The sequence below is a fragment of the Bacillus rossius genome, chromosome 3 (genome assembly GCF_032445375.1).
Source record: "Bacillus rossius redtenbacheri isolate Brsri chromosome 3, Brsri_v3, whole genome shotgun sequence".
NCBI lineage: Eukaryota > Metazoa > Arthropoda > Insecta > Phasmatodea > Bacillidae > Bacillus > Bacillus rossius.
This window is the reverse complement of record NC_086332.1, coordinates 84719320-84732530: the sequence shown is the minus strand read 5'-3', so window position 1 is coordinate 84732530 and position 13211 is coordinate 84719320. Positions and strand designations below refer to the sequence as shown.

At 35.6% G+C, this 13211-nt stretch overlaps 1 protein-coding gene across 5 annotated transcripts; it reads left to right on the top strand.

Annotated features, from left to right (window-relative positions):
* The first annotated feature begins 11 nt into the window (after positions 1–11).
* On the top strand, positions 12–12043 carry LOC134530991 (protein UXT). 5 transcript variants are annotated; one of them, XM_063366400.1, is made up of 4 exons: positions 16–413; positions 4372–4500; positions 4788–5008; positions 8958–12043. In XM_063366400.1, the coding sequence occupies exon 4, from the start codon at positions 8963–8965 to the stop codon at positions 9407–9409; it is 447 nt and encodes a 148-aa protein (XP_063222470.1). In that variant the 5' UTR covers positions 16–413; positions 4372–4500; positions 4788–5008; positions 8958–8962; the 3' UTR covers positions 9410–12043. The 5 variants fall into 5 exon arrangements, with proteins under 5 accessions (XP_063222475.1, XP_063222470.1, XP_063222469.1 ...); XM_063366405.1 differs by lacking the exons at positions 4372–4500; positions 4788–5008 and having other exon boundaries at positions 12–199; XM_063366399.1 differs by lacking the exons at positions 4372–4500; positions 4788–5008 and having other exon boundaries at positions 38–413.
* Positions 12044–13211: the final 1168 nt, after the last annotated feature.

Below are 13211 nucleotides of genomic sequence, written 5' to 3'. Positions count from 1 at the left end.
TTATTTACAATGGAAAAAAAAACCGAAGATGCACAATCAGGGGTTTGGCTCTCTCGTTTGTGAAAAGGCTTCCCCTTCGGTTATGTTCGTACAAAAATGAGCTCGATATGGTTGAATTACAACAATTATCCATTAGAACATATATCTTGGATCATAGATACTTGTACATGTAATCGAATATGAGAGAGCATTCAATATTGTAAATAAATGTTATACGTTAGGTTTTTCTTCGTCATGGTCATTATAATTATGTATCTTATTGATTAACTTCATAGTTCAATGAATTGTTGAATATTTTTAAGTTATACATATTTACAGCCAATATCACAGATGGCAGTAATGCTAAATTTGTGTGCAATTCAGTTGTCTAGAGGTTACTGTTAGCAACGATCAACGACAGGAAAAATAATAAAGTGTGTATGAAATGTTGAATTTCCTACTTATTTTAAAATGACTTCCATGCCCAGAAAGTTTTTTAAGGTTATGGGCCCAGTTAAAGGTTAAATTGTTTGAATGGTTGGTTAGGTTATGTTAGCTAAGCTTTGTTTAGAATAGATTAGACCTTGTCCGAACTTAAGTATCTTATATAGTCTTTGTTAAGTATGCAGGTGTGAACTTGCGTTCTTGCTTATTTCACTTGAGTTCTTGCGTATTTTACTTGCCCTTGAATCCGACGGGTTTATTGTTTGGTCTGTGTGCATGGTATTAGACAGCCGAACCTGTTTACATTTTATTTTTTAACACAAATTTTATTGGATTAAAAAATTTATCTGAAATTAGTAATTTTCAAAACTTTATTGCTGCCACAAGAATTTACAGCGAAATCTTTAGTATTTTACCTTCGTTCTGTAGTTACGATCAGTATGTAATTATGTTCATATATTTGTTAAAACTTTCTTATTATGTTTTAGAATTAATTTTGTTATTCACTGTATTAAAACCAGTAAAGTTTATATGAAAATGATTTTATGAGTTTTTAAAATTTATAATATGTTAGGTATTTCAAATTTAACCTACAGAAAGAGTTGTATGTAAATTCAACAAATTTCTTTTTAATTAGTAGGCCTAGTTGCTCGTCCATTGTTGCCTTGACTTAATGACACAAATTTCTTGTCTTAGCTAATAAAAAGAAAACTTTTTAGGCTTACTTATAATACATAAAAAATATTAAATAAATTTTGGAAGTAAAATGACCTTGAAATGTGTCAAAATTGAACATTTTCAGCATTTTTCATGACCTTTTAAGGTGACTCAGGTAGGAATCATAAGACCAAAATTATTGTGTACCAAGTACACTACTATTCACCTGTGTTAAGTATGGGTTTTAACTCCTTCCTGCTTTTTTTTGCACCAAATTTCAAAATTTCAAAAAAATTTTAAATTTCAAAGTCAAATATTGTATAATATAAGATACAAAAGGTTCTGTTTATGCAAAAAAAAAAATACTTCTATTAGTGCTTATCTAAATGTGCATATTTCATTGTGTGGTTCACACTGGTTTAAAAGTTACAGGTGTTAAATTGCTAGGGAGTAGTCTACTTTGCAATTCCATGGCATTACTGATGACATAACCAAGCTGGCGTCTCTTACTTCATTATCACCTGTACGTACTTACAGAATAAGTGCAAGAATATGGAGGTTTTGGGTGGAATATTATAAACATGCTATTTTTCACATATTTCATTTTTTTTAATATTATACTTTTTAGGTATCATGAAGTATACAGTAATCCTCCCCCTCCCCCCTGTTCTGGTCTATTTTCCGATACCAAATATTTCATTTTCAAATAAATTAATGTGTGTAGACTTTACAACTTATGATGGTATTGTGTAATTTAACAGCTTGCTGTATTAGAAAACTTTGTGATGCTGAAAAATGAAAGTTGCGGGTAAAGTGATAAAATATAAGGAATAAAATACCGGTATCGATAGACTAGACTGGGTGGTAACTGTATTCTACTTTACGATAATGAGAAAAAAAAATTTGTTTCATGATACCGAGATAATATTATTTGGAATTGTCTCTTTTTCAAATATTAATTCTGAAATTGTAAAATGGACAAGACCGGGTGGACTGTAGTCTACTTCACAATACCGATGAAATATTATGTCGAAAAATCTCACTTTCAAAAAATTAAGTACTGGTATCAAAATAGAGAATACCGGGTTAGACTGTAGTCTACTTCAGTATTATGGCAAAATGTCTCAGTTTCAGCAAATGAAATAACGGTATCGCTAAACAACCTAGACCTGGTAAAATTTAAGTTTACTTTACGATAACCGAAACCTATAATTTACCTAAATGAAATCGCGAAAATTACTGCATCTGCATTCTCCATCGTCAAAACCCATAAATTTTCCCACTTATCCCATAAGAACATACAGGTCGTTATTGCTTCAGCACAGCCTTGTTTATGACTTCATCATCGTCCCTACCATATTGCAATGTAAACATATATAATTTTTTTTATTAGCTGACCTACCCTCACCAAAACTTTGGCCTTGTTTTTTCTCTCCAACGTCTGCAAAATCAACCTAACACTACTCGCCTCTCACCCAAACATGAAACGAAATGCACATAAAACTAAAAGTCAGTAGAGCGATGCCTGGTGTTAAAGACTGCATAATAGTCACTGAACCTAATAAAAATGAATCAAAAATATCAAAAAGACTTATTTTGTGCTATCTGAAAGAGGGTTCAATGGTCAGGACACTTAGTGCATTCCCAAAGCATGTAGTCTTCATTGTTTAAATCGCACACAAGTTTTTCAAGAAGGAGCTTCCAATTATCTAATTTAGCTGGTACTATATCAGTTTGAAATTTCAGTGAATTGAACATACACAAACAGAATGAATACCACTAGCTCCAGTCAGGATGCACCACTTGGTGTGTAAGAACAGAATGTTAAAAATCTAATCTTTAAGATGGATATTCTTCTTTAAACTTTCCATATAGTAGTTCTTTTAAATTGCATAGGAGTTAACATTTTTGAGTCCCAATTTCAAGACGAACTGATTAAGTAACCTTCATCCCATCATTCTGCTAACTTCATCACTTTCATAAAATTCAACAGCCAAATCCTTAGTTTGTTTGGGAAATTTTTTCCCTGGTTTCTAAAATGTAAGTGTGGAATGATACCATGTTCCTGAACTATTTTGTGGGTTTGTCCAAGTAGGTATTCACTCACTCCTAACTCTCATTCAGTTTTTTTTAATTGACCAACTGTTTGGTACGACTACAACTTTTCATTTTTGAATATGCTGGTCATTCACTATTCTTCACTTTAGATCTTCAATAAGAAGTTGTTTGTCTTTTTGGACAGTATCAGCAATTTTTATTCTTCTTCCTTGCCTTGAAGATCACAGCTGATGGTAAATATGTCACTTATTTTTTTCTGAATTGCGCAAGACAAATCACAGTTCACTTTACATCTAGATGTTTCTTTTTGGCACTAACTTTATTAATTTTAGTACGAAAAACTCCTGAAACAGAGCCTTCTTTATTGGTAATAACTACTCAATGGTGATGAGAATTTGTTATGGCAAGAACAACAAACAGATTAACTAGGAATAAATGAGGGCCATCTTTCAGACAATTCTGGGGTTATTGCCCTCAACTGTTCTTAATAACTTTTTTATGATATGAAAATGGATCAAAACACAAATATTTAAATAAATGATAGTATTTTTCAAATATTTCTTCTCATGATAGGAACACACACTAGCTAGACAATCTATTATAGCTCTTCTTCTGTAAAGGGAACTGTGATTCATTTAATTGTGATACAAACTTTAATTCTGACTTCCATTGGACTGATTTTCATGGTATTCATTTGTAAAAGTTCCCACAAAACATTTCATCTTTCTTGTAAAATGTTACTGTATATCTAGTTTAAAGTATGTAATTATACACAAACCAGTAAGAAAACATAGTTGACAAGTAAGCTACCTACTTCACTGCAGAACTATAAGACTACCAATAGTATTAACACAACAACAAATATCAAAGAAAAAATACATAGCAGCGAAAGATAATTATAAATAAATTAATTTAAAAAAAACTAACTCTTTGAAAAACACAAGACGGAACTGGTTGGTGTTGGCTGCAACTCACAACATCTAAATATATTACAACTTGCTAGGTAGATGATTTAACTAGCCATGCTTGTTAGAACATGCTTATCCATGTCTCCTTACTTTAGACTTAGGGCCGGTTTCACCAGTCGAGTTGAAAATCCCGATAATGTTATTGAGATAAAAAGTTAAATCTTCCATTTCTATCTCTATAAAGTTATATGTGTTTCACCACATATTATCTTTCTCTGAGAAAATCGAGATAAGTTTAACTCAATCTTCTGAAATATACTTGCAGATACTTTCAATTGTATGTATGGAGAACATCACAGGACTGCAGAAAATTTAAAAGCGGTGTGGGAGAATCTCAAAAAGCACACGCGAAAGACTTCTGCTGATCAACGAGTTCAAGTATTAACTGGAACAGGTAATATATTTTTTGTCTGTATATGCTGGTACATTATATTTAGGTACAGCAATAAATATTGTATGCATTTTTATCCATAATGATAATGCAATTTTACACATTGTAAACATGTGCAATAACAATTTTTTTTAGTTTCTTGAATTAATTGCAATATATTAAAGAGGTATCTTGGGTGGAGTTGGAATCAGAACTATAACCTTTGCACGGTCTAGAAAACACTTTGCACTGTACCAGGAGTGGATATAAAATATACACCATATAACTAAATTATTTCTGTATTTTTTCAGGTGGCGGTCCTTCAAAAACAGTTAGTAAGGATCCCATTTGTGAGAGAGTTCAGAGCCTAATCAAACCAACTGTCGATGGTGCCAAGAATCCTTTCGATTCAGATGCAAATGCAATAACATTACCATTTGATGCATCAAATAGGCCTACTGCTGAGGATGACACCATTCAACTGGATATCGGAGCAGAAGTGGATGTTTCTTTCTTGGAGACGGCAGAGATAGTTAGTAGGCCTACACTTTTTATTTTGAGAAAACCTAATGGATGTGTCACTGTGCATAGTTATGCTTATTAATCATGTATAGTTATAGCATATGCACTGTGTTAACTTTATTTCACTCACATAAGGTAACTCTTCCAAATGGTGACTGGACACATTATACTCCAGCCATGCTCAGCAGTCCTGTGTGTTCTGCCCTTCGACACTCCAATAACAACTCGGCTATCACAAACACAGTGCAGGCCAATACTACTGATTCATGCAGTGCAAGTAGTGGGAAGGCAATGCCTCCTAGCAGTAGGGGAAATGCTTCAGTGCTATCTCCCTTTACTAGCAAGTGGCGACCAACCCCGGCCACCAAAGTGAACGAAGTAAGTGCTGTCAATGCAGCAAAAATCAAACAAATTGAACTTGCAAAAAAAAACATGCAATCGAGTAAAAAGAGGTTATGAAAGAGATCTGGGAATTGCGGTTACAACAAGAACGAGATAAAGTAAAGCAGGAAAAGCTGCAAACTGAACTTTTATCTTTACAAATCTTGAAAATAAAGAAAGAACTGGAACATTTGCAGTAATTGAATTGTTCTTATGTATTAAACATTTGCTCAACTATTATGACATAATTGTTATATATTACATGTATATTTACAAAGTGATTTTCATGATGCCTATTAACAAACAGTTTCAAGTACAAATGTTAAGAATTATATAAAAGATAATACATGTTTGCTTATGTTACATTATTTTTTATGATCTCAGCAGTTGTACAATGCAAATGTATTAAAATATTCCATACGTCTTGCTATATGTAGTTATGTTCACCAGCAAATCTTCAAGTTGATGGCATCTTTGTGTGACATATAGATCAGTATGACCTACAACAAACTGAAAATACATAGAGTATTAAATAATTGTATCTTAAATAAGTATTACAACATAAACATATATATAGGTATATTATAGGTATATGTAAATTTCATTTATCTTCTGAAATACGGTAGTTTTCAATCAGTAAATGCCTGACACTGTCATATCTGGGCCTTCTGTTTACATTTTCGTTGTTCTGCTATACATTCTCTTCCTCAAGCAACTGTTGCCAAGGGAGGTGGAGGTTGAGGTTAGGGTCGTCTGGAGGGAGTTCTTCCCCAGTTTGTCACAGGATATTATGCAGCACCCCAGTCGCTACAATGATGGCAAACGAATGTTCTAATGTCACTCTCAATCCTAAAGATAAGACTGGGAAACGTTGCTTCCAGCAACCGAATGTTCGCTCTACAGGATTTCTTGATCTAATTTGCAACTCATTAAATGCGTGTTCCTGTGGACTTCTGGGATTATCTAATGGACGCATTAGATTTGACCTACAAGCATAGCCCGCGTCAACAAGTAGTACAGAATCACCATACTCTCCTCTCAAAACATGCCCTTCTGTTGCTATTGTTGAATATGGTACTATCATGTGAGGAACCAGGCCATCGTGCAACAATATCTGTAATTTCCAATTGTGTATTACAAATTACACATTCACAGAGAAGTAACCTTTTCTGTTACGTTAGAGTTCTGCATTGTTTCCACCTGCAACAAACATGAAGCAAGCTTGTATGTGGATTGCAATGTTTAATAAAAGGTAGCATAAAATCAGTGTTTAAACCAACCTGGTGACTGGATTTTTACATGAGTGCAATCCATAGCATCAATAGCCCTGGGAAATTTAGCAATTGCATAGAAATCCCTTTGTGCTGAATTCAGTTCTTCCATCGTCTCTGGGAATTTAATGAACTGCGGTCGAAGAGATGCAATTGTGGAGCTAACCCTATGTATTATTCGGTGAGCTGTGGGTTTACTAAAGCCAGCATAATCCCCAACGGTTAGCTGGTTACAGCCTGTAGCATAAAATCGAAGTGTAGCCAGCAGTTGGTTCATTGGCGACACTGACATATTCCTGTGAAAGAAGAAAAAAGTAAGTTGAAGGTTGTAATGTAATGTTTGTATAAATCAGTTTTATTTTAATTGTCTATGATTTCATATACATAATTTTTATTCTACAGAAACAATTAACATTGGGCAAATATTAATATAAACTTACTTTTCGGGTAACTGTAGTTGATTTTCTATAAGTTCCAAAACAAACATAGTCGACTGTTTTGAAAGGCGAACATGTATTTTAAAGTCGTCTTCATCATACATTTCAAAATAATCGCTTCTATCTCACATCCATCGTGGCCGACGAACAATGGCATCTTCTTCATCACTTTCATCTTCAAAAATCAAATTGTACATGCCTCGAGCCATTAAAATTTTTAAAATCTCCTCTGGTCACTTCTTTTTACAATAGTATCTCGATAATAAGACTTTAACTACGAAAATCGGTGGTTAAAATATTTTATCTCGATAACACTAAAAGATCGAGATATTCGTTGTGGTGAAACGGGATATTCAGTTAATCTGGATAATTCATTACTTCTTTATCGAGATAATCTCGCTTGGTGAAACCGGCCCTTAGGCATCTAAAGTGTACAAGTGAACTTCAGGGTAGAGGATGTTTTTATACGGTGTTTTTTTTCTAAGCTTTTTTTTTTTTTTTTTTACATATTATGTGTAATGTGTAATTTCATTTTACTCAACTCAACACAGGTGGAAAGTACTCCAGTTATAGTTGTTACACAGAAATTGTGGGGTTGTAAGTCACCTTAAAACATCATGAAAAATGCTGAAAATGTTAAATATTTTGCCACATTTGAAAGTCATTTTACTGAAATTTTGAAAATTTATTTCATATTTTTTTATACATTATATGTATGATTATGAGGTTTTTTTTATTCAAAGACAAAGAAACTTCTGTCTTTTAGACAAGGCTAACAATGAATTTTTATCAAAACCTGTACAAGGCCCTGTTTTGCATGCAGTAACAAATATAATTGAGCCTTGATTCAAAATGGTGGTAGATAATAATGAAATGAAAATAGATTTGAGCTATTTATTGAAAGAGCTTTATTTGGTAAAAAAAATTAAATTTTTCCAAAAATGTTCAAGCAACCACACTAGTGATTTCACACGGAATAACTCAAAACTTTTTTCAAAATGGCAACATGTCTTCAACTGGAAGTAAAGCAAGAAGTACCTATACAGATTTGTTTACTTGTGTACCTGCATGTGTGTGAACAAGCGGTTAGTTTAGGTTATGTTAGCTACATTAAAAATACTTAATGGCATTTTTTTGGGACAAGTAGTGATCATAAAAAAACATTTTCATAATTTTTTTTCATGGGTGAGCACCTACTCTATAAAATTCCAAATCTAGTACTCATACCCAAATTAGAATTTAGTTATTTTAAAGTGAAATTTTCTTTTAGCTGGTAAGGTAAATCGAGGTCATGATGTCATCAGAGTGTAATGAAAGTGTGGAGGGGCTCATGAGTGGGTTGCTCGATGGCACGTTTCCATTAAGGCATACTTGCACACTTATGTTTGTGTACTCTCATACTTGTTCATGTGCAAACTTGTTCACTCGTATACTTGCAGATTCTTATACGTTCCCATACCTCTTCGTGGCAACATGTCACTTCCACAGTGTATGGTGGCCATGCACCAATGTTCCCGTCTTCCCCAATATTAATTTATGTTATATACTGACTTTTGTCCCAAACAATTTTATTATTATTTGTTAGCCCACATTAATAATTAAAGTTTTAATTTTGGTGGTTAAATTAATAAGTAATTAACATAGTTTTACACATTTTGAGGTGGTAATTAATTAATTTAGAGTTTACCTAATGATTCATATTCCATTAAGTGGTAAAAGTTATTGCCTAATGTGTCACTTATTTAAACCATAATTTCACACAGGCAAATGTCACACTCGCTGGACAGCAGCCAAATAAAAATGACATATTTATAATATATTTTACAACATAAATGATCTCTGATGTTATTTTTGATGATTCTTTTTCCAGGAGCCATGGAGGTGAAAATTCCCCCGAAGGTGTTAAAGTACGAAACATTCGTGAACAATGTGCTGAAGGAGGACTTGAGGATGGTCCACAGTAAGCTGGACCTGCTGAACGAAGAGCTGAATGACCTGATGTCCCTGAGGAAGGACATAGAGCTGCTCCTGAGCCAGGAGAAGCAGAGGCGACCCGTGACCAAGACGCAGATGGATGTCGGCTGTAACTTCTACGTGCAGGCCAACGTGGCACGAGCGGACTCCTTGCTGCTGAACGTGGGGCTGCTGCACTTTGTGGAGGTGAGCTTCCCGGAGGCCCTGAAGTACGTCGACGCCCGCACCAAGTGGCTGAGGGAGCAGGTCGACAAGCTCAGGAAGGACAGCGCCCTCACTAAAGCTCACATCAAGCTGGTGCTGGCAGGTCTGCACCAGCTGCAGACACCTGATGCTTCAGATAAGTAGTCCTATCATTGTGCGTGCGCCAGCCAGTTCCTCAATTATTGAGGTGACCTCAGTATGACCTGGACAAAATATTCAGCATGTATTTTAATGTAAATGACAATGGACTCCTGATATTTTACAAGTAAATTGTGAACAGTTTTATCATGACATGTAACTATGGTATGGCAATGTTAGGAAGTAGTTTAAATTGGTTGTTTCATATGTAAATATTTCAGGTTTTTGGTCAGTGTAAAATTATAAAAGAAATTCCATTTGTGGGTTTTGCTGTACATCCTGTAAGCCTAGCAAAAATTCAGGAAGATAGTCAAATTTATTAGAACCTTTTAGCAAAAAATATTAAAAGTTCATATACTAGAATACATCACTATGTTGCATCATAGTGATTTCTTTCGTTTTTTTTGTTAAATTTAAATACATGTTGTGACAATTTACTGACGCTAAGCTATCTTAGATAGCTTAGCCAGTGTAGAGCTGTGGTTGAGGTGAACATTGAAGTAATACCTCGGGTACCAACTGCCGGTAGAGCGGTGTGAAGAGTGTGTGGTGCGTGGATAGTTCGGTCGGGTCTTGACGAATCTACACTCTATTGGCCTATTGTTGCAGCCACTCTGTTGCCCCCTTGCACCTTAATACCTACTCACTGGGGTGATATCCAGACTTCACCTACACTTTAATTAAGCTGCCCCCAACGATAGAAAACAGTTTGGCAAGACTTCGTTCCAGGATCAAATTCTATGAAATAGGAAATACAGCAGTGATTATAGAGGGAGAACATCACTTTGCAACACACTTTGAAAGTACAGCTTTATGAACTTCTGAAGCAGAACAAACCTCTGCAAATTCATTATTCTGTGGAAACGTTACTGAGTCAGTCATACACTTCTAATGCCCCCTGTATCATCTTGACCTGAATTCCATGGCATCTGGGCTGTAGTGAAAGAACAATTTGCAACCAGAAATAATGTAAAGTGTAATCTGGATGATGCTAAGTGTCTCTGTGAAGATATTTTCAATGATATTGGAGAATATGATTACTAGAAGCCATTGTACAAGCAGGTAAAGAAATTAGAGAATGAATAATACAACACAGTTGTGCATTTTTGACTCGAGATCGTCAAATTAATAGTACATTTAAGCAGTATTGGCAGTGATAGTGTTGATGATAGTGCACTTTCATTAATAGAGGAAATGGATGGCTTCGCAGAACTCGCCAAGGACCAGTAAAAACTTTAAGTCAGCAAGTCATTGTTTTTTTGTTAGTCTGTTTAGCCTGAGACAAACGTGTTGTTGCCCAATAGCATGGAAGGTTACAGCCCTCTCTTGTGAGGTTGCTCAGACTCAGAAATATTTACCACATAGTATTAAACTCTATGAAACAATTTGTTCCAAGAAATTTCCAATGTTGTTGATTTAACATCCTTCAAACACAACGTGCCAATATGAGACATGTCATGCTGATTTAGTGCATCTTTTGGTATTGTGTTCTCATTGCATTTCAGTAAATTATAGTGCAATAAAAAATGGTTGATAATTTTATTTAAAATACTCAATGATGTCTTCATCCAACTGCTGCATTGAACTTATCATATTTGAAGAAAAAAACATGTACTCCAAGGTTTTAAAACTGTTTTCGTGTGTTATCAAACTGAAGTTTAACCTTAAGTTAAAATTTTTCTTTAAAAAATTACTACAATTTTAAATACAGACATTTTACAGATAATTTTTCATACTGTGTTTATTTAAAAAAAAAATAATAATAAAAAAAAGAGTCCACATGCAACAGAAGTAAAACATCTTGGTTATTAGATATAGATAAAGATAATTATTAGTATATTTTTTTTTTACTGAACAAGAGATAATAATTGTGAATAGTAAGGATGGTAGATCTCACATAAAAAATAAAACACTCCAATCGAACATAGATTGCACTTGTAAAGACTTAAGAGGTTAGTTTTATATATATTTTTTACATTTTCATTCTCACTATTGACATAAACTTGATGTCGACCAGGGCTACGCCCTCCTTAAGCCCGATGTGCCTCACGCCACTGCCGACCCCCCTCTCCTCCCACCGACACCTCCATTTCAAACCTCCCGCCAACAAGTGCATGTGTTCGGCGCCCACCCTAACTGGAGCATTGGAGACTGCATCTTTTTTAAATAATGTAGTAATACTTAAATATCTGTAATATATAATCCTTAAATCTAAATTAACTTGTAATTTTTAAAAGGTTTAAATAGTTATGTTTAACTGTCTGTCATATCAATTTACTAACGGTAAGTTTAGAATTTCCTGCGGCCATGACACCCAGGGCTCTGGGTAGTCTCTTCCGTTCGCCGTGCGGGGTAAGACGCATCTCAGCACCTGGTCAACTTCAACTTTGCTTGCAACTGATCTGTTATCATCAGCCGTCGTAACTATTTTTAAACCTTTTTTAATCAACCTTCGAGGCCTACCCCGACGGCAGACTGTGTAACTTAATTAATTAAAGCTCCCCGGAGCGTTTTGGATTAATCGGTGGGCTTGTACTTTCGGGGCCGGGCTACGCGGTGTCCTGGTCAGCATGAAAGCTGGACTATATGCTGTTTTTTTGTATGTGTTGTCAGTGCCAATAAAACTCAATATTCACCCGACTCGTTGCACTCAATTCCCGACCACAAGTTTTCCAGCACAGAGACGGAGGTGTGTGGGGCGCCTCAAGACCCCACGAGCAGTAACATAGCGTGCCCGCCACCGAGAGCGGGCCGGTGGCTGCTAGCGGGAGAAAGTCGAGCCTAGCTCCACATGGGTGACGTCACGGTCCTGGGACAGTCGGTAGCCGGGTCCACGTGCCCATCCACGTGGTGGCGCCCAAGGTATACACGTACGCCGATTCGAAACCCACTCACGATAAACTTATAAAGTTAATTGCACCAAACAATAGCTTTTTTCCACATTAAAAAAATAAATTGTACTGTCAATTTTTAGCAGTTTCAAAAAGTGAGGAGTAGACAATAACGAGCAGTGTTGCAAGAATTACGTAGCATCACTGCTACATCAATTCTACCTCTCCCCTGCCGTCTCCCCTATCTGCCATTACAAACAGCATGTAGCATCCTATGCTACATATCTATCCTCCCCCCTTGCCATCTTTTGTAACCAGTCCAACTGTTTACAGTTATATTATTATTATTTTTATTATTATTGCAACATTATATTTCATGAGCCAATATTATGTATTTAATTATTTTATTGTAAAGAGGACAACCAAAGTATAACAGATATTACACATCTTATTGCCAGAGACAACACACTTTTAACTTCAGGGTCTTCTAAGCATTATTCTTTGGAAACTTTATTCATTTGGTCATAGTTCAGCACTCTTACACGCTAACATCCAAGTTTTATTTCACTATGCAGTTTATTCGGTTTGCTGATAGCTATAGCTCCTTGGTTGCTAGGGACTGAAAGTAAATAGTTATAAGTAGGAAGGAAAAGAGAGACGCCATCGCCATCTTGCAGCAGGAAGACGTTTCTCGGGCTGGGGCGAACCAAAGCCTTGGTTGCCGCCCGAGGAATTGAAGATTCGCGTCATCCGCGGTCGTGTACTATCTAGAATTCTCCATTCTACGAGTTGGGAGAATAGTATCTAGACTGAATAAGTCTTAGATAGGGAGTATCGGCGACATTGAGTGCCAACTTCCGCGTCGGTCCCGTTTCGTCCCGTAGTGGTTCCGGACGACTGATGTCAGCGCCAGCTACGATCGGCCACGACGATTGGTGAGACCAATCCAAATTAAACCAGACTTTTTAGGACGAGAG

Coding starts and splice junctions, on each gene's coding strand:
- LOC134530991 (XM_063366405.1), top strand. CDS start 8,963: ATGGAGGTGAAAATTCCCCCGAAGGTGTTAAAGTACGAAACATTCGTG.